Source organism: Scheffersomyces xylosifermentans (genome assembly GCF_036884685.1).
Source record: "Scheffersomyces xylosifermentans strain CBS 12540 chromosome Unknown RJT20scaffold_7, whole genome shotgun sequence".
NCBI lineage: Eukaryota > Fungi > Ascomycota > Pichiomycetes > Serinales > Debaryomycetaceae > Scheffersomyces > Scheffersomyces xylosifermentans.
The window spans coordinates 431,246-451,461 of NW_027042945.1; the positions used below are offsets into that span (position 1 = coordinate 431,246).

General features: G+C 41.3%; 7 protein-coding genes across 7 annotated transcripts; 3 read left to right on the top strand and 4 right to left on the bottom strand. All coding sequences in view use genetic code 12, as the record gives it.

Annotated features, from left to right (window-relative positions):
- Nucleotides 1-10: 10 nt before the first annotated feature.
- Nucleotides 11-3,345, bottom strand: RJT20DRAFT_130349 (uncharacterized protein). The gene has a single exon (XM_064917718.1). It carries the CDS (start codon nt 3,114-3,116, stop codon nt 99-101), a length of 3,018 nt encoding a protein of 1,005 aa, XP_064772380.1. The 5' UTR covers nt 3,117-3,345; the 3' UTR covers nt 11-98.
- A 1,321-nt stretch (nt 3,346-4,666) lies between these two features.
- Nucleotides 4,667-5,685, bottom strand: PRE10 (proteasome core particle subunit alpha 7; the record flags this gene model as incomplete). The annotated part of the gene is made up of 3 exons (XM_064918490.1): nt 4,667-5,382; nt 5,559-5,607; nt 5,683-5,685. 3 exons carry the CDS (start codon nt 5,683-5,685, stop codon nt 4,667-4,669), a joined length of 768 nt encoding a protein of 255 aa, XP_064772381.1.
- A 321-nt stretch (nt 5,686-6,006) lies between these two features.
- Nucleotides 6,007-7,773, top strand: RJT20DRAFT_57693 (palmitoyltransferase). The gene is made up of 2 exons (XM_064920792.1): nt 6,007-6,172; nt 6,294-7,773. Exons 1-2 carry the CDS (start codon nt 6,134-6,136, stop codon nt 7,491-7,493), a joined length of 1,239 nt encoding a protein of 412 aa, XP_064772382.1. The 5' UTR covers nt 6,007-6,133; the 3' UTR covers nt 7,494-7,773.
- Nucleotides 7,774-9,982: 2,209 nt separating this feature from the next.
- Nucleotides 9,983-10,874, top strand: PRX1 (thioredoxin peroxidase). The gene has a single exon (XM_064917719.1). It carries the CDS (start codon nt 10,068-10,070, stop codon nt 10,743-10,745), a length of 678 nt encoding a protein of 225 aa, XP_064772383.1. The 5' UTR covers nt 9,983-10,067; the 3' UTR covers nt 10,746-10,874.
- Nucleotides 10,875-11,239: 365 nt separating this feature from the next.
- On the bottom strand, nt 11,240-12,158 carry RJT20DRAFT_57704 (uncharacterized protein). Its single transcript, XM_064920793.1, has one exon. It carries the CDS (start codon nt 11,903-11,905, stop codon nt 11,300-11,302), a length of 606 nt encoding a protein of 201 aa, XP_064772384.1. The 5' UTR covers nt 11,906-12,158; the 3' UTR covers nt 11,240-11,299.
- A 2,597-nt stretch (nt 12,159-14,755) lies between these two features.
- NUC2 (Nuc2p) lies at nt 14,756-16,550 on the top strand. Its single transcript, XM_064920795.1, has one exon. The coding sequence runs from the start codon at nt 14,944-14,946 to the stop codon at nt 16,396-16,398; it is 1,455 nt and encodes a 484-aa protein (XP_064772385.1). The 5' UTR covers nt 14,756-14,943; the 3' UTR covers nt 16,399-16,550.
- Nucleotides 16,551-16,702: 152 nt separating this feature from the next.
- Nucleotides 16,703-17,626, bottom strand: RJT20DRAFT_136659 (uncharacterized protein; the record flags this gene model as incomplete). Its single annotated transcript, XM_064918491.1, has 1 exon — nt 16,703-17,626. One exon carries the CDS (start codon nt 17,624-17,626, stop codon nt 16,703-16,705), a length of 924 nt encoding a protein of 307 aa, XP_064772386.1.
- Between the last annotated feature and the right edge of the window lie 2,590 nt (nt 17,627-20,216).

Genomic DNA, 20,216 nt, shown 5'->3' on the forward strand with positions numbered 1-20,216 from the left:
ATATCGTCCAGCATGACAAATAGTACTTCGCCCAAGTACAGTTGACCTCATACCGCTACCAGTGTACAATTCCTAATAAATACGTTTATTCCTATGACTTACATATTTAACAAATCCCGGAGACGAGAGTTTTCCATCTCGAGTTCTCTAAATCTTCTCTGCGCCTCTTTATCTTCATAAACTCGTCTTTCTCTTTCTGCCTTCCATTTGTTCCTGAGATCCTCAATACGCAACTTGGACATTGGCGATTGGTTGGCGATTTCCAGGTTGTGCTCGTGCTCTTCATAGGAATCTACCTGCTTTTGTAATGCTTCTCTTTCTATCTGCAAATTCCGGATTTGTTGACGTAATTCTTCCGCATTGGTATTGCCCTCTGATTGACCTTGTAAATCGCTTTCCTTCAACAAGAGTCTTACGTGATCGTTGACAAGAATATCAACAGCCCTAGCAAAATACTCGAAAATAGACCTATGTTGATCACGAATAGTCTCAACTTCTGAATTCTCCCAGAGAGTTAGATCTCCTTTGCCTATAATCTTCATCCGCAAGAGTTCAAATTTCTTTTTAGGATCCTTCAATGATACATCATCCGCGATCTTATTAAATGATTTGATAAACTTTTGGAACTCTATCAAGTCAAACAGGAGTAGTTCTTGTAGTTGATATTCAAGAACATTTAGTTTTCTTGTCATGTTTACATCCTGTGTGTCACTATGACCAGCCACTGTTAAAGCAGTGACCTTTTCAGATAAACTCTCTATCGTAGTTTTTAAACTTGCTTCCTTTTGCTTAAGAGACTCAACGGTATACGAGAGTTTGATTTTCTCCGCATTTAATTTACGTTGCTTCTCCACAGCTATCTCTAAATCTAATTTGATTTTCTCGTTGACTTTTTCCTCTGCTCGATATGCCAGTACCTCCTTCTGTTTCACATTTAATTGATTTGTCAAAGACGAAATCGTACTAGATGACGCGCTTTTAAGCTTGGCATGCTGTTCAGTTAATTCATTGAATTCTTCGCTTAGATTACTGTATGCTTGACTCAACTCTAAGAGCTCCTCTCTGATATTCCGTTCATCTTTTCCAAAAGTTGCTGAGGCAGGAGATTTGTTAGAGTTGCTAGATTGCAAAGGTAAAGATTTATCATTTTCTTTCTCAGCTTCATGGTTACCGTCTAGTCTTGCTTGATAGTCTTCTATTTGTTTTGTTAGACGGTCATTTTCCTCTTTCAAAGCCTTGGTTTCCTTTGAAGTATCAGCAGGAGCCTCGTCTATCGTTTTACAAAGTTGACTAAACTTTTGGGATATAATTTGGAAGTTCTTTTTAATATGCTTTGAGTCTTCAACTTCTTTTTGCAAGTCCTCTTCTAACCGTTCGGTCTCACGTTGTTGATTATGAAACTTTTCCTCTAACGCCGCAACCGTGTCAGTTAAACTTTCAACTATGCTGATGTAAGTTGCGACTTCCTCGCTTTCAATCTTCTCCACGCCATGATCAGAAGCAGGAGGTGTCGCGTATTTACTTATTGCCGCGCTGGCTTCTAACCTAGAGCTCACTTCAAGCTTCAATACTTGCAACTTGACTTCAAGGGAAGAATTCGAAACAAGGCATCGTTGTAGACCCTGTCTGGCTGTCAGTAAGGTATTTGGGTCTATTATTAGTTTATGTATTATTTCATCTACTGTTCGCCTGTACAGTTCTATGCACTGAGTTGCTCTTTGTAACTGTACTTCTTTGTCATGTAATTGTGATTGGAAGCTCTCAAGATTAGCAAATAGGTCCTGATTTAACTTGTAGATTTCGTCGTACTCTTCTTGTAGACTATTGTACTCAGCATTACTTCTCTGACTTGGAGCTGGCGATAAACCATACAAATTATTCTGGAAAAGTTGGAGCTCATCCAAGTCAATTCCAGGCTGGTTAAATTCTCTGGTTTTGTCTATTAAATTTTGTAGGAACTGTTTGAAGACTTTAAGTTGGATCTTGTAACTTGTCACCTTCTTGCTCAATTCATCAACTTTAGACTCGGTTGATATATCTGTCTGCAAATTCTTTCCAATGAATTTCGAGTTATTTGCAAGCATGGAGTTGGTTGTAAAAGGTAATTGTGGTAATTCGCTAGTATTGCGAGTAGGTGTATACATTGAAGCCGTTCTGAGGTTTCTCCATGGTGTAGCAGGCATACTTTGACGCTTCTGCTGTCTGGAAAATTTACTTGGGCTAACATCGAAATTTATGTCATGGTCTAGCTGCGCTCGTGTATCATTATAACGCGTCGTATCCATGGTGGAGTTGTGAAAGCTGTCGTTATCGTGCCCGTTAAAGCTTTTGTCTCTTTCTGACATTGCAACCTTTTTTGGAGACTTGAGCCTTATGTTTGAGAAGTTTAATCTCAAATTCTCTAAATTCTCCTCGAGGTCGTCTACGGCGTAGCTGCTGTTATTATCTTGAAATGGGGAAACCTCTTTTTTCTCCTTTTCTATGCTATTATTATTCGTTAATGGTTCTTTCCAACTGTTGTCAGAGTTTTTGTGGCCTACGTCTAATTCTGGATGTGAAATGAACGGACTAGACGAGCGAGTGGTACTGTTGCTTTTGTTGTGAATATAAGAATCGGCAAACCTGAAGCTTTGCGTTGTGTCTGCCTTCAAATTTACTGAATCTTCCGATTGCTTGGTAGCGTTATTTGTTATCTCGAAGTTCGAGTTTTCTATGTTGGTGATATCCCTACTGCTTGAGGTTATATTTGCCGTAGCTGCCGCAGCTAATGTTGGAGAGCTTTCTGATATCGATGCGTACTTTAATATTTCGATGTTATTGCGGACCTGGTTAATTACCCGATCTGAGCTTGACACCGAGTCTTTTCTTAAGTTGAGACCTGGTGATTCCTGTTGGTGTATGTGATTTTCTGTGGTATTGTTGTAATTTTTTTCGTTGTAGATGTTATTCTGGCCGCTGCGTTGCTTCCTGTCGTTTTTCTCCTCTTCTTTCTCCTCACTATCCTCTTCCGTGCCACTAGTTTCGTGTAGTACTACCAGTTCTTGTTCTTCGTCAGAGGTATCGAACTCGTCAGAAAGACTCAGAGAATGGCGGTCTAATTCCCGTGAAAACGGCATTTTTCGAATAAAAAACCTCGCAAATAGCGATCCACAACTATCTAGGTTTCAGATCTCGAACCTTGTCGGCAACGGGATCTTGTGTATCACAATTGTTTTGACCTTGTTTCACCAATGCAACCATTTGGCTGCTTAAAACGAAAGAAATCTTTTGTTTACGAAAAGACGATTTTTCTGAACGCGCGTTGGTTTTGGGTACTGCGGTGTGGGTGTTACAATTAACTAGGGGCACTGTTAAGTATGAAGAGTGTTAAGTATTGGGATGCATTAAGTATGAGAACTGTTAAGTATGGGGACTGTTAGTGTTATCTATGGGGGTGTTAAGTGTGAGGAGTGTTAACTATGAGAACTGCTCACTATGAGATAACTACGGGGACTGTTAATGTGAGGAGTGTTAACTATAAGGACTGTTAACTATGAGAAGTTAACTACGGCGTGGTAAAGCTGGATATGTCAAGTATGGAGACTACTATATTTGAAACAGTTAACGGACGTTAAGTATGTGAGTGTTAACTGTGAAGGTTAAGTATGGGGAGTTAACTATGAGAATGTTAACTATTAGGACCGTTAAGAATGAAGAGTGTTAAATATGGGGATGTTAACTACGATGTGATAAATCTGGAGATATTAACAACGAGAAGAGTTAATTACGAAGATTGCTCGGTTTGCAACAATTAAGTAGGAGTTATTAAGTGTGGAGCTGCTAACTATGGGAATGTTCAGTTTGGTGTGGTTAAGTATGGGGAAGTTAACTATGAGCGTTAACTATGAGTGTTAACTATGAGCTGATAGTTAGTAGGAGACTAATAACTATGGGAAAGAACACGAGATGGACACTATCGAAGTATTGACAAGAAAAGCATCTATTAGCAAATAGCAATTGACTAATAGGGTACTTACTTCTAGCTGTTAAATTTAATTATTAAATATGGAAAATTGACTATAGCAGTTAACTATAAAGATTACACTGATTCTTCAACAAAGATGGTTTACATATTTGCCGAGTTGGTGCCGAACGAGGAAAAAAGGGCTTGAAAGTCTCTCTTCTATACTCACTTAGGAGGAAAGCAAAATAAAGATCTTGTCAATGGGAAATTAATCTTGATATTTCATGAATGAATGGGTTGTTCTTTAAACTGTTACCAAGTTGAGTTGGATTTCGAGAATCAGTTTAAATATCCCTGAAAAGTTTAACAAATAGCATCTCTTTTAGAGATAGAGTGTGCTGGGTGTGTTTGAGTATATTAGCAAAGAGATAGGGAAATATGAGTGAAGTATCGGTACTTCTTGTGACACTGTATGAGTCCTCTCTTTGGGTGCAAAAGATGTTTACAAAGAAAGCATTTTTAGATATGGAAGTTACCCAGACATAAAAGTATGGAGGAATAACTGAGAATTTGTTGTTCGATTTGCATGGAATAGCACTTAGTACTAGAGATATATAACGTCCTGACTCATATAAAACGTCGCTACTCTCATTACTTTACTTTCATTTTATTTGTATTTGTGCTAGCGATCTAATGTGTTGAATGCTACATAATGGAACCTACCTAAGACTCCATCTCTTCGTCATCCTCGTCTTCATCGTCCTCTTCCTCAGCATACTTCTTGGCCTCTTCCAACAAGTCATCAGGAATGAATTCGTGCCTTCCCTTGGTCTCATCAAGAGAAATCCAAGAGATCTCCAATTCATAGTCCTTGTCCTTGTTGTCTTCATGTGCCTGATGGATGATCTTGGCAGCAGCCTTGACTGCCTCTCTGACTGTTAACTCTTCGTAGTTCAACTTCTCCAACTCCGACTTGGCGGTTTGGCGACCTTTACCAGTGGCAGCACCTGAGTATCCCCAGCATGTTCCACTTGGTTCGATCATATACAAATGAGGACCGTTGTCATCAATTCCTCCCACGATTGAAACCACTCCAAACGGTCTGACGGAGTTGTAACAAGTATAATTCTGAACGTAGATTCCCAATCTGTCCATCAAATGTGGCACAGAAATGGGAGTTTTGTATATGGACTTGAACGATTGAGCCTCGTCTCTGCCTCTATTCACGAAATGACGTCCATCTGGTAAGAGACCAGAGTATACCACTCCGATATGTCTGTCGATGGTTTGAATACGCTTGTTCTTTCCTGGCACCAACAACTTGGAGTTTATGATCTTTTCGACGGCCAACACTATACCATCCTTACATTTAAGACCGATGGATGTACCACCGTTTTCCACGGCCTTCATGGCGTATTCGACTTGAAAGTTTCTTCCATCTGTAAAATAATTGTTAGTATAAGAGCTCAGCGTGTAAACGGCAGGGTATTCCAATTGAATATTTTTGGTGAATTTTCATCCATGACAAGAACCTCTCTTTTCCTTTCGGGTCATTTCCACCCTAATTCACCTCCTTTTCCTTCTTTTTCCCTAGTTTTCCATCAATTCTACGTACCTGGAGAGAAAACACTATTGGATAAATCGTATCCAGTACCAATAGACGTCTAGTTAAAAGTTAGTAACGGCTCGTTTTTCCCGATTTTTTTCGGCCCACTAGTTAATTGGCTCCCTCTACATACCATCTTGATGCTTCTTCTGATATAATTTTACCTTCTAATACAAATAATTCGTCCAACTCTACAAGTAACACTGATCATTATTCTTATTATTCTTAAGTATTGAACAGAACCCAAAATCGTATCGCCACCGCTGTGAGCGCGGGTGACGTAAGCGATTACGTGAGCAGGTGGGACAGTTGAATATTTTTTTGTGTTGAAATATTTCATTTCTTTGGCTGACATAAGCGATGACATAAGCTATGATATAAGCTATGATATAAGTAGTGACATAAGCAATGACAATTACAAAAATGAAAATGGCAAAAGCAATGACATAATCTATGACATAATCACACTTCCAACATGCCCATATAAAGGACGCCTTCTTATACCTACGAACAGTATACATAAGTAAGGAAGACATTCGAGATTTATAAACTAAGACGTGATTTCAGAAGTCCTATTCCTCCAAATGGCCGTAGACTTGAAATGGCCCATTCTCGGGATCATCGTAAGTATTTTCCGCCAGAAATCCGATTTAGAAGATGGAATAGTCATAAGTCTATTGTTCTTTACTTTGTGAAGAATCGTAGTCTTGTAGGTACTTTTTGTAGTTACTAACCAAATGACAGATACCATGTATTTTGATTGCATCTTTAGGATATGGATCTCATTATTTCGTATTCAGAAAACACATGGCCGTAGATGACCAAATCCGGTTCCAGGTTTATCTTACTATGGTCTGGGTATCCTATGTCTTGGCCATAGTAACCGAGCCTGGATCTCCACCCAAAAACTTTGAACCAAACCAAGGCGAATGGCGTAGATGGTGCAAAAAGTGCAACAATTACAAGCCAGAACGTACTCATCACTGTAAAACATGTAACAAATGCGTCTTGAAAATGGACCACCATTGTCCATGGACATATAATTGTGTAGGACATGGAAATATGCCCCATTTCATCCGGTTTTTGGGATGGGTGATATTTGCTACGGGGATCGTCTTGGTGGAGTTGAGCAAGAGAGTCATTCAATACTACAACGACAGCGATTTGCCATCTTATTTAATTGACAAATCGGAAATGATTGCTGTCATTTTCTTATTGCCAGTGGATTTCTTTGTCCTATTCTCCATTATCATCCTTCTAATCAGATGCGTAAAGGACTTTGTATTCAAGGGAATGACGCAAATCGAAGTTTGGGAGATGGATAGAATCGAATCGCAATTCCACACCGAGCGTATGTGGACACAGATCAGGAATAACTACTTCAAGTTGCATGGAAAGGAAATGCCCCGCTTGACGTCTTGGAACAGACCTGATAGATACTACGAGGTCGATGCAAGGGAACACGATTCTCTACAAGAGAATGGTGAAGAGCAGGAAAGAGTACAGGGTTCCAGCAATGATAATGAAGTTTCCGCTGTACCACAAGAATTCACGATAGACGATTTGATATTTCCATACGACAGGGGCATTTGGCTGAATCTTGTAGATTCTTTGGGCCAGCCTTGGGTATGGTTATGGCCATGGGGAAGACCCAAGGGCGACGGTTACCATATAGAGAAGACAGAATTCATAGACGAGGATCAATTGGGTTTGCCTTGGCCGCCAGATGGAGGACATCAAGATGTTGCTGTTGAAGAACCCGATGCAAGCAGTATGGTCATTGGCAACAGAACCAATATCAAATTATTGAAAAAGAGGCTCGATCCCAGATCTACAATGAAGAGAAGTGAATGGATGAATGACTCTGGTGAGACATTGGATGATTTCGGAGTAGATGTCGAAGCCGAAGATACGGATGACGAATTGATAGTGAGGAGTAGGTAGGGGTATATACAAAAGGCATATTTACATAGAATTGACATGAAATGAATTGAAAAGGTTGGAGTAAAACCATCGTAATAATAGTAATGAAACGATGTGAAAGAAGAGATATAAATAAATGAATTGACTGCAAATTGAAAAGTCAGGCCAAAACAGGAAACGAGATTCAAAATTCACAAGGAGACGAACAAGCGGATCGTGTGTCTTGTTTCAAATGGAGGCAATGGGGTTTAATCTCCACCAAGAGTTGGCGTTATAATTTGAAATATAAACGAAGTGAAATTGCTGGTTCATGTTGCCGTGGATGTGGTGCAACAGGAGAGCAAATTGGCTAATTAGAGGATCGGTTAATTAATCATGGCAGGTTTGAGAGCAAGAGTTTTAATAAGGCAAAATGATCAATAGGTATGAACTATCTGAAATTTGAATTATCTTCTATCCGAAATCAGATTTAGAAGGGAATACAATTATTGTAAAAATATTAGTTAATAGTAAAGGGGGATCCTCGGTGGAGAGTAATAATCTGCTAAATAATCTGCTAAATAAACAGCTTCAACTACACCTTAATCAGAGCTACCGTATCTCTCAAACAAATATAAGAAATATAAGAAATATAAGAAATATCGGTCCAAACAGATACCACAGTTCGGAGAAATTAAATTAATTAAATTAATAAAAATTAAAACAATACTAATGAGAACAATTACAACTCCAGTAGGTACGAAAATATAACTATAATTAAGAAAGATAGTAGGGTAATCAACGGTGTGTAGCAAAATAAATATCATAGATAACGCTACAAAGATTCAATATGCTCCACACTTTACCAACCGGTAACGGCCCCCGGTTAGCGATTTCTCGTCTAAAACCAAATCCCCTCAAACTCCGATCTCAGGTAACAGTAACTGGCTTGGCTTGATGTGAACAATTTCTGATGTGACAGTGTGCTAAAGTATGAAAATTGTGTCTATTACTTATAAAGCAGAAGCAGAATTGGAACAGAGATTATCATGTGGTAAAAGGGTGAAAATTGACCCTACGAAAATTCATTAATATGGCTACATTGATATCAGCAGCCGATACAGCGATCTGTAGGAATCCACTGTCACCCCACCCAGGTACTAGCACAGCATAATCACAGATCAGCAAGAATAAACCACACTAACCAAGGAAAATTGGATCACTTGGCTCGACGCCCCGATCTCAAAACTGGAATAGTTGAGACTGTAGCCATTTGACTGTATCCAGTGTAAGATTCAAATTATCTACTCACTTGTAAATCACGGGCTACCATGAAGCTGTCGCAATCGCTCATGGTGGTTGTTGTATTCATACATGGTGTGTCTGTTTTTTGAGCCAATTAGCAAGTTGTGTTGACTACTGTGTTTAATATAGAGAGAATAGTAAGCAGTAGTAGAGTGCCTTATCGGGTATTGTTGTTCGTGATAATGGGAGGATCAGATCGTCTATTGGTGTGGAAAGGCGCTTCTTAACACACCCACCAACGTCAGAACATTTACCGGTAGGGTTTAACATTTGTTAGTACATTCCCTTGTAATATCTATGTTGGCTCATAGGAGTTACGTGGGGTTACTGATCTCTCGCTGATTCCTCCCTGATCTCTCTGTAATCTCTCACTAATCTCTCGCCAATCTCTCCCTAATCTCATATTCACTAATAAGAATCCTCACAGGCTCACACAAGCTCACCCTAGCACACGAGGTAACGAGAACACTCAGGCTCACTCATATTCACTCTGATATACACTGATAATCTGTAATCTTTACATTTACATTTACATCTACACCTACATCTACTCTCCAATGTAAAATCTCCATTAACATTCTGCTTCCCTCACACTGTAATCTTCACTACTACCGTAGTACTGTAAATATCACACTCACAAACAGACTCACAGACATGAACACAAATTGACCATGAACATGAACATGAACATGAACATGAACACAAAACGAACATACAGACTCACAAACACACATAAATCTGCTCTCCAGACTCCTATTAATCTACACTCTCGATCACACTCACAATCAGACGCCTAAACACACATATGCTCACTACTCTCACTGCTCTCACTATACTACTACCATACTATAAATCAACTAATACACTTCAGATTCATACACTCCCTATTTTCCCTCCCTCACTCTCCCTCACTCTCCCTCACTCTCTCTTATCCCTCACTACTTCTGTCCACTCCCCACTTATCTCACCCTCTCCCTCACATTATCCACCCACCCCACTCACTATGGCGTTTTTTCCCATTTAATTGACTCTTTTTTCGCTCGCTTTCTCTCGCTCTCCCTCGCTCTCCCTCACTATCTCACCCCTGCACACAGCCGCCGCGGGTTGCGATGGTTCCACCAAATTAGAGCCATATCACGTGAGAAGTGGTGATTGGATTTTTCAGCCATTCTGCAACCGGTCCCTGGGCTCCCCATGGTGGCAGGCGAAACCATATAAATTAGAGCCATGTTCGCCGTTTAGAACCGTCGAGCCATTGACCAGTTGTTTCCTCTCCAGTTTGCTCAATTCTTTGCTCAATTCCTCAGAAAAATGGCCCAACCACAACAGACCTTAAGATTAGGCTCCACCGCCCCAGACTTCACCGCTGAGACCTCCAACGGACCAATCTCGTTCCACGAGTTCATTGGTGACTCCTGGGCCGTTTTGTTCTCCCACCCAGACGATTTCACCCCAGTTTGTACCACTGAATTGGGTGCTTTCGCCAAGTTGGAGCCAGAATTCGCCAAGAGAGGTGTTAAGTTGATTGGTTTGTCTGCTAACAACGCCGACTCTCACAAGGCCTGGATCAAGGACATTGATGAGGTTACCGGTTCTAAGTTGACCTTCCCAATCATTGCTGACCCAGAAAGAAAGGTCTCCACCTTGTTCGACATGATCGACTACCAAGACGCCACCAACGTCGACGACAAGGGTGTTCAATTCACCATCAGATCTGTCTTCATCATTGACCCAAAGAAGAAGATCAGATTAATCTTGTCTTACCCAGCTTCTACCGGTAGAAACACCGCCGAGGTCTTGAGAGTCGTCGACTCCTTGCAAACCGGTGACAAGTACAGAGTCACCACCCCAATCAACTGGGTTCCAGGTGATGATGTTATTGTCCACCCAAGTGTTTCCAACGAGGAGGCTAAGACTTTGTTCCCTAAGTTCAGAATCATCAAGCCATACTTACGTTTGACCCCATTGGAAGTCAAGGACGCCAACTAAGCTGGGCTAATTAGTAATAAAAACTCCTCTTCGTTTAGTTCTTCGGGTTGTGTATGTTTATGAATGTAAGATTATTCAGATTTTGGAATTATGTATATGTAGTGATAGAGACGGCTTCGGTGATGGCCTTACATAGTAGAACCTAGCAATTGACCCACCTTTTGGTCGTCTTCTAATGGCTGCAACCTTCAACTAGTTATTGCTGGCCATGAAGAATTTATTAGCTTATTAGGGGGTATTTACATGCAGGTGTATCCTTAGGGGGTAGTTGACTCCAAATATATTGTAAGAATACTACTTTACTTTTTACTACTTATTAATTACTAAATATACAAGAAGAATTAAGGCTATAACAATAAGACTGTTTTATTCATAATACATACAGACAGGGGAAATAACTTTTGTAATATACAATCAAGAAATGAAATGAAATAAAATGAAATGATGGGAGTACTAACAAGTACTTCGCTGTGTGAAGTCATCAAGTGGGGATTGGTCGTGAAGTTTGAAGTTACTGGGTCAGTTCCGATGAAGCTCTGAGTCTTGGGGGTACTTTACATCATGACATCGTCGTCGTAGTTAGGAAGATTTCCGTAATGGCGAACAACTTCGTCGTTATAGTCAAATTCCTCCTGGTTCTCATTCATGCCAAAGTAGTTTTCTTGTTCTTGTTCAAACTGATGGGTTACGTTGTCGGACAGCTGTGGAGGAGGCGTGATACCCTTGTAGCCTTCAATAACATAAGATTCGGCCTCGTCATTGGGGCTGATTTTGATATTTGGAGTGGGCGAGCTGTTATTATAGTTTCCGGCACATCTTTGATTCTGATGGTACTGTTGGTTATTGTACAATGATTGTGGAGTCGATGGTAGCGATGTGTTCTGCGACACGTCGTAAACGTCGGTGTTGGACGGGTTAAACGAGTAGTCTGTGAACGACATATCCTCGAACTTAGTCACCATTTCACCGTTATCGGGGTTGGTGAACTGGCGAAGCGAGCCCCAAGGAGTAATTTTTACGATTCCACCGTCGGGATGGGCGTAGACGGGCCATTCGCTCGAAGACGAATATTCCGCCTTTTCCTTATCCGACAACTCGTTCTTGAGCTTCTTGGTGTCGGGGTCGGCGTCTTCTCTCTTTCTTTTTGATGCGAAATTCATAGTGCAAAATTTTCAGATGGTAGCACGTCTTGGTAAAAGACTGTTGGTAAGAATGTAGTTGAGGAACCTAACGAAGGAGGTGATATGCTGAGTTCAGTGATATTTCAGCGAGATGAGCGAAAAGTCCGATAGAACGACAAATTAATGTGTTCGTATGAAATTTTTGTGCGGAGCGAAGGCAAGTACTAGTCTTATTATGCCCCGAGCTGTTTAAAGGTATATATACAACAACAGGAAGGTATAGTGAAATTTGCAAGAGTTTTTTCAAGGCTTTCTACCAGAACGAGAAATACGGTTATCTTAGTATGCCCTTAGTGAGCCGAGGACGAAGAGAGATACCGAAGCAAGCGACTGAAAAAAGAGGCACCACCAGCAATAAGAAGAACCACTATGAAACCAAGGGCCCCATGGAAAGAAAAACAGCAGATCGGGTCTACTATATAACCCCAGGCGGAAACCACAGGACTCCAGAAGGGCAGACTGTCAGAATTACAGGAATTACTGGACCTACAGGAATATCAGGAATAATAGGAAAGACAAGCCCATTACAGAGACTGTACCATCAACCAGGTCCACCGGCCTCTTCCATGTAGGAACAGTTGGAGTCACCCTCTTTGGGTTTGGGTGAAAAAAAAAAAAAGCCGGGAAAAGAAAGATGGAAAAGGAGCAGCCTCTGTCCGAAATGGGATTATTGTTGGACGTAGGAAGGAGAGTATGTAGGACAGTTATGTAGGAGAGGAGGAGGATATGAAGAGACTGTGTGGTGGGTGACGGGTAAAGGCAAAGACTGTGTAGTGGTGATGGGTACGAGACAAAGACTGTGTAGTGATTACTGGTAGACTGTGTAGACTGTGTAATTGCCGGAAAGCGGATAATGCTGTGGGATGGAGGGAGGGAGGGAGCTGGGTACAGTAATGTACTGCTGTTTATGGTGGTGTTATAGTAGTGTAAGTAGTGTAAGTAGTGTAAGTAATGAAAGTAGTGTATGGCACGTACGTCATAAGCAATATGCAATTTAGCAATAGAGTTGGGTACTGTGTGTGGTTTTTTCTCGGTAGAGCTGATGTAGGTGGTGTAGGTGGTGTACAAATACAGTAATAGTAAGGGCCGGTCATATAATGTACCCAGAAAGTTTCCAACAGAGTTGTGCCCAGTAGAAGTTTGCCCAGTAGAGTTGTGCCATGTGTGGACCACGACAGCGTGGTGTGCCCGGTTGAATTGTGCCGTGTGTGGGGACCAGTACAACAAGGTGTGCCCAGTAGAGTGTCTGCTGACTTAACCTTCTTTACCTTATGGTGCAAATAATGTTGTAAGAAGGTGTAATAGAGAGGTATGCTGTGTACGGTATATAGAAGCCAGCAAAAAATGGCGGTTATGTGGCGGAAATTGAATGTATTACACTGTGAGAGTCAGATTAGTTCATAGTGAGAGCTGAGTGCTGAGTCGTTAGTTGTGAGTGCTAAGTGCCGGTAAGTGGGTGGTGATTAATGTATGGTGCTATGACTAGGAAATATTGTACTGAAAATGTAAAAAGAAGTCGGCTGCAGCTTGTTAACTGTGAGCCGAGTGTGCCCCCAAGTGAGCTGTGCCGAATTTCCTGGTCTACTGATTCCCATTTTGGTGCCCATCCGAAGTGTGCCTCTAGATTATACTTGGACCTCCATGCCAACGATAAACCATTTACTACTGTCCTATCTTATGTGACCCTCTACGATGAAGCTGGCCGCGGGCCGCTCATCTCAGTTTGAGCCCTGTATAAAATGGTCGAGTTGATGGATCGCTGACAAAAATAACACAGGCGGGATGGCAAAGACAAAGTGTCACTCACTAACCAACTCCCTATTTCACTCACTCGTAACTAACCCATTTGGAAACCCGCTAACCAACCCACTTTCTCTGAGTCGGTGACACACAATTGAGGTCTGAAATTGCGAGCGTTGGTGCAAAATTGAGAAATCGAGACATGGCAAAGAAATGAAAATTTGGGAAATACAACGCGAGAGACAGATACGCGTTAGTCGGTACACAGGAAACGGAGTTCGCTGACTCTGAGTTTTTGTCATTTTCTTTTTCTTGTTCTTTCGATTTTATTGGATTTTATTACGGTCGTGCCGCGGAAGGCGGGGACAGCAATCATAACCTGTAAGAAAATATTGGTTACACTTTTTGGTCATGTGCCCTTTATCACTTGCATTGAAATGAAATTTTTGGGGGAGCAAATCGTGAAATTTTGGTTTTAAAAATAATATTATTTGGTCACGTGATTCGAGGTCGTGCGGTTACCATCGAGTGATAATTTTCAGGTGATTACAGGTCGTGTATTTACCATTGAGTGAAATTTTTCACGTGATATAAGATGATTTTGATCACCTGTTTAGAGTCACAGATCAAAACTGAAAAGTTACACAAACTAACAACTTTTTACCGGTGCACGACTTCTTCTTCTTCCTCCTCCTCCACTAAATTCGATTTTGTCTAAAATTACATAATCTCCTATATTTTCATGCTTCCCGAAAAAATCTCTCTTCAAATCACATGACCCGTTCCACATGACCCTTCTCCGAAACCGTCCAATGAACAAAGTTCATTTTATAATGAGAAAGACAGTAGTAAAAAAATGCTTTAAAGCCAAAGATCTCAACCAATACAAGGCAGCATACTAGACACCGGTCCAGTTGTACGATAGCAAACCGTGAGATATATATCAGCACGACGCCAGTATTCGATTGACGGATTTGGATTTGTTCAGCGAGTCGAATTGCACGAGAAGCTTCAGTAGTTGATAGTCTTTTTAATAGTGAGTGGTCGTTTTTTTACAACCATCACTAGCCGCCGATACAAAACATCGCCAAAAAACGGGAAAACAACGTCAAAAGTGTTGTCGAAAGTGTTGTCACAACAGACTCGACAGTAACAATTAGCAATAACCCTAGCTTCACTTCATTTCTTGCATTTTAACCGATTAATTATCGTTAATTGTTCGTGTTTCCCAGAATCTGGTAAACTCCAATTGTCATAACTACATCATACTCTTCATCATGTTGAGAGCTTCCAGAATAGCCAACTCGGTGCGTTTGGCCGCCAAAGTCAGACCTACCGTCTCGTCTAACATACCTATAAAATCATTTTCTTCTGTGTCTAGAACATTCGCTGCTCATCAACCAGAAGAAAACAAGACCTTCCAAACGGCTCTTGGTAAGCCTGCCCAAAGATATTCCGATGCTCCAGGAACATTCGGTAAAACCACCTTCTCCGAAGTCATGGACGAAGTCGATATGGTCTGGGGTAAGGATGATGATCCTCTTAAGGTCGCTAAACAAAACACTAAAATCAGACATTTCACCATTAACTTCGGTCCACAGCATCCAGCTGCCCACGGTGTGTTGAGATTGATTTTGGAATTGCACGGTGAAGAAATCGTCAGAGCTGACCCTCATGTTGGTCTTTTGCACAGAGGTACTGAAAAGTTGATCGAATCCAAGACTTACATGCAAGCATTGCCATACTTCGACAGATTGGACTATGTCTCCATGATGACCAACGAGTTGGTCTTTGCATTGGCCGTAGAGAAGTTGTTGAACGTAGAAGTACCACTCAGAGCAAAGTACATCAGAACGCTTTTCGGAGAAATCACCAGAATCTTGAACCACTGTATGTCCGTCCTTTCCCATATTATGGATGTCGGTGGTTTGACCCCTTTCCTTTGGGGTTTCGAAGAGAGAGAGAAGCTCATGGAGTTCTACGAAAGAGTTTCCGGTGCCAGATTGCATAGTGCTTACGTGCGTCCAGGTGGTGTATCCCAGGACTTGCCTGTAGGCTTGTTGGACGACATTTACATGTGGGCCACTCAATTTGGTGACAGAATTGATGAAACTGAAGAGTTGGTGACAGACAACCGTATCTGGAAGGACAGAACCATTGACGTTGGTGTGGTATCCGCTGAGGACGCCCTCAACTACTCTCTTTCCGGTGTCATGTTGAGAGGTTCCGGTATTCCTTTCGATATTAGAAAGTCTCAACCATATGATGCCTACGACTTGGTCGACTTCGATGTCGCTGTCGGTGTGAATGGTGACTGTTACGATCGTTACTTAATCAGAATGGCTGAATTCAGACAATCTTTAAGAATTATCTTCCAATGTATCAACGATATCCCAGAAGGACCAGTCAAGGTCGAAGATTTCAAGATTTCCCCACCATCGAGATCTTTAATGAAGGAAGATATGGAGGCTTTGATCCACCACTTCTTACTTTTCACAAAGGGTTTCGCCGTTCCACAGGGTGAGACTTATACTGCGATCGAGGCTCCAAAGGGTGAAATGGCCGTTTACGTAGTCTCTGACGGTTCCGAAAGACCATACAGATGTAAGATCAGAGCTCCAGGTTTTGCTCACTTGGGTGCCTTTGACCATATCTCTAGAGGTAACTTGTTGGCCGATGCCGTCGCTATTATTGGTACCATGGATTTGGTGTTCGGTGAAGTCGATCGTTAGACTAGACTAGTTATTTAACTAACAATACAAGCTGAATTAAATGCATATCATCAAATCAATTTCCATGTTCACATCAGCTGCCTTTCATCTTTGATAGTTGGTATCAAAAGTTACGAGACAAACAACACCTGTCCATATCAGTAATAGTCCATCTTTATTTATTTGTTTATTTTCGTTCTAGTACCACATCATACAATCTTATATATTCATATTTATCATATATTATAATCGTAACTCCATGCAAAAGAGATAATGTATCAGAGTCTATCCATGCAATAAATAACGAGTTCATTATTGCCCACTGTCAAAATAATGCTTTGTACAATAAGAATAATGAACCACCTGCTCCTCCCAAGAGCATAAAAGTCTTAAATGCTCCAGATTCACTATCATCAACCTGTGGTCCATGGTACATGTGTGGATTCCTGGTGTTGGTTTGGTTATTTCCCTGTCGTGGAAATGAAGTAGCATGCATGTTACTACTGCTGCTAGTTCCACCTCCATAGTTATCTGTATCACCCCCTTTAAAGTGATGCACATGTCTCATCAAATGCTTTGTAATTAGCTCTTCGCTTAGGTTTTCCCCCAGTTTGCTTAATTGGGCTATGATCTTCTCTCTATCTTGCGCTGAAATGTGCTTGTTAATCATTCGCTGCTCAAACTTCAAATGTTTAGAAAGATGTTCATTGTAATCGAAATGTGGCACGTCAAACCTGTCACCATAATTGACATGCTTACCACTGAAATGTGAGTTGTCGTCTTGACTTGAAGCATTATAAACCCTATGCCTTTTGCTGTTTAAGCCCGATGCAGAGGTGGTTTGACCACCTGAACGAGAGTAGTACTTGGCCTCACCATAGTATTTGTTATCCCATTCGCTTCTCGTGGGTGTAGGTCTATTAGAACCATGACCACCATGCAAATTTCCTTGTGCCCTAAGCTCTATATCATATTGTTTCTTCTTTTTGATATCCTTTAACGTTTCATAGGCCGACACGATCTCCACGAATTTGGAATTATTGGCTTCCTTCTCTTCCGGTTCAAGATGAGTATTGAGATCCGGATGGAATCTCTTGCTGAGCTTCTTGAAACTCACTTTGATGTCCTTTATCGAAGCGTTTAGCGGCACATCTAGAATATCGTAGTGGTTTAGTGTGGAGCCAGACGATGTAGAATACGTCCGGCTCGCTATATATGATGGGTAAATCGTCCGTTTAATTGCGTACATCGGTGAAACATTCGTATATATACTTTCTGGTCTTTCACTTTCTGTGCAATGAACCACCCAAATCCTGACTAGCGAATAGCGTTGGTTATAATGCCCGAGCAAAACCTATTACCTCTATTGCAACTGTTCAGATTAGTTGCTTTCTGTCACAATACGATAAAGAAACAGAGTGGTGATACGGCGTTGTGTATATGAATTGTGGAACCTCTGCCGCAGTAGAGTGGAGAAGGATGGGAGAGCCCGTTATCGGAGTTGAAAGAGTATGGGGAGTGGGGAGGAGTGGTAGGGTTAAGAGTTGGCATACTTGAGATGAAGTGGTAGCGGTGGCAGAGGTGGTAAGGATTTGGTTTATTATAAGTAATACGGAAGAATACGTAGTGTTTTGAAGAGTAATTGTTTTCTCTTACTTTCCACCAGAAAGTCCCTTGCTGATAGTGAAGTGTCAAGTTTTTGCAAGATATTGTCAAGTTATCTCAAGTAATAGAGAAGATCGAACGGTTATATAGGATTCCTTTTCGGTGTATGTACAAAAGACTGGTGGCTCCAGTTCATTATAGAGACGTTTTGAAGAGATCGTTTTCTCTTACTTTTCACCTAAGAAGTCTTGTGCTAATGGTGACGACTCTAGTTTTTGCAAGATATTGTCAAGTTATCTGAGGTTAAGGGAAGCTCAAACAGCTATATACGATTCTTTATCGGTTGAATGTTCCGAAGACTGGTGGCTCCAGTTCATTGAAGAAATTCCAAACGCATCGAGTAGAGCATACTAACATGTTTTTTAATGAACCGATAACGCCATGATAACGCCATGATGCCTACTAATCGACTATTAAAAGATTCTACCACCGCTTGCTAACCACAAAATGCCCTAAAACCCACATATTATCTCTATCTCTACATATACTACAACCAGTCCAGGGCCCCACTAGCAATCAAACCTCGCCTGAGAGCTCGTATTGCTGCAAAATAACAAGCTCATCATTTCTTAACTATAGGGGTCTCCCAAACCCCCCGCAGCCCCTCCTCCTATATATATAATATTAACAGAATAACATATGTTTTCCGCCTATCGGAACAACTACACCACACAAATGTGCTGATAATGTATATCCCCATCGTGTAATATCCGTTCCTCACCACGAATCGCTAAAATTCACCCAAGCTTGTCGTCTAATCAGCCCGTGAAAACAGAAACAGACGAGGGAATTTTCCATATGTGGAGGAATTCTGGGTTATCTGTTCTATATGAGTATTATTCTTATCACATCACATCACATCACCCATTTTTTAAGGTTTCAGTTTCGTTCTTCATCTCATCTGCAGAAGCGAAGGATTCTCCACTTCGCTAGCCTGGCCAACAAAAGCCCTCTCCTCTCTGTTCACTGTGTTCACTCTCCTCTCCGGTCGATCCTTTCCACCCTTCAACCCCACTGATAACTGCTAATTGCCGTGAATGCTGCCGCATCACATGACAAGATTTACGAGCCTTAAAGAGAAACAGAAATAAAAAAGAAAGCAATGCCAATGCGAAATTTCTTTTGCTAGGCCTTGTAATTTCGAAATGTCATTTCATAACCCAATTTCGCACCCATGCCGCAGTATGATCCCGCGCATCGTAACCCACTTAGTGTTTGATTTCTGTTTTCGATTGCATTTCTTTTTCTTGTTACTAAAGTCCCAGTTCTCCCACCTACCCCCGCGCAAACACCCGTGCCGCAGCAATTTCTCCCGTTTAGGCAGAACAATAATTCGAATCTTTGATGTTAGTAATGCCCCAATGGGTTGTACCACAACAGATGATCTGAGGTGGTTGCGATGATTAGGATGATTAGGATGATAAAACATACGAAGTAATAAACCACCACCACCACCACCACTCAAATATCGAAACCCATTCCTCTCCCTTCCATCTCTTCCTTCTCCCCATTGTGTTCTCCCTCCCTCCCAGTCTCTCCCTCACACCCGTCTGCCAACCCCGTTTCGCATTTCACTCACACACTCACTCACTCTCTCTCTCTCAGTCTCTCTCTCTCTCTCTCTCTCTCTCTGTGGTGTGTCTCCTGCATCCATCACTCCAGTTTTACTGTGTCTGTCTCATGGACAAAACACCAGTAAAAGTTAGGGTGACAACCACTCTTTTAATTGTATCAGAGTTGATAGAACCCCTACTTTTCGGCATCTCAGCAAGCTGGCAATACGTTCATCAGAAAGCCCTGCTTGGTAAGAACCGTGTGAGCGATTTTCAGCGTAAAAATCCCACCAGAAGTCCACTTTTGCTTAACTGGCGTTAAAATTTCTCCTAGTCACTATTTATCAGTGTTAGTTTAGTGTGAGCAGTCAGGATTTGTGACTGGTAATAACAAAGGTTGAGAGACGGCTACAAGCAAGAACCTCTAAATCAGCCCAAAACAATCCAAATTTCGTATTCGGACCAGTTCTAGTGTTACCCCTACGTCGCTAGTATTGTACACGAACAGAAAATCCGGTGTTTTACTCATCATTATTACTAATACCCAGTCCCTTTAGACAAACACTGGTTACAACCATCCAACTATCCAATATATCTAAACTCATCAGCCGTACCACAGTA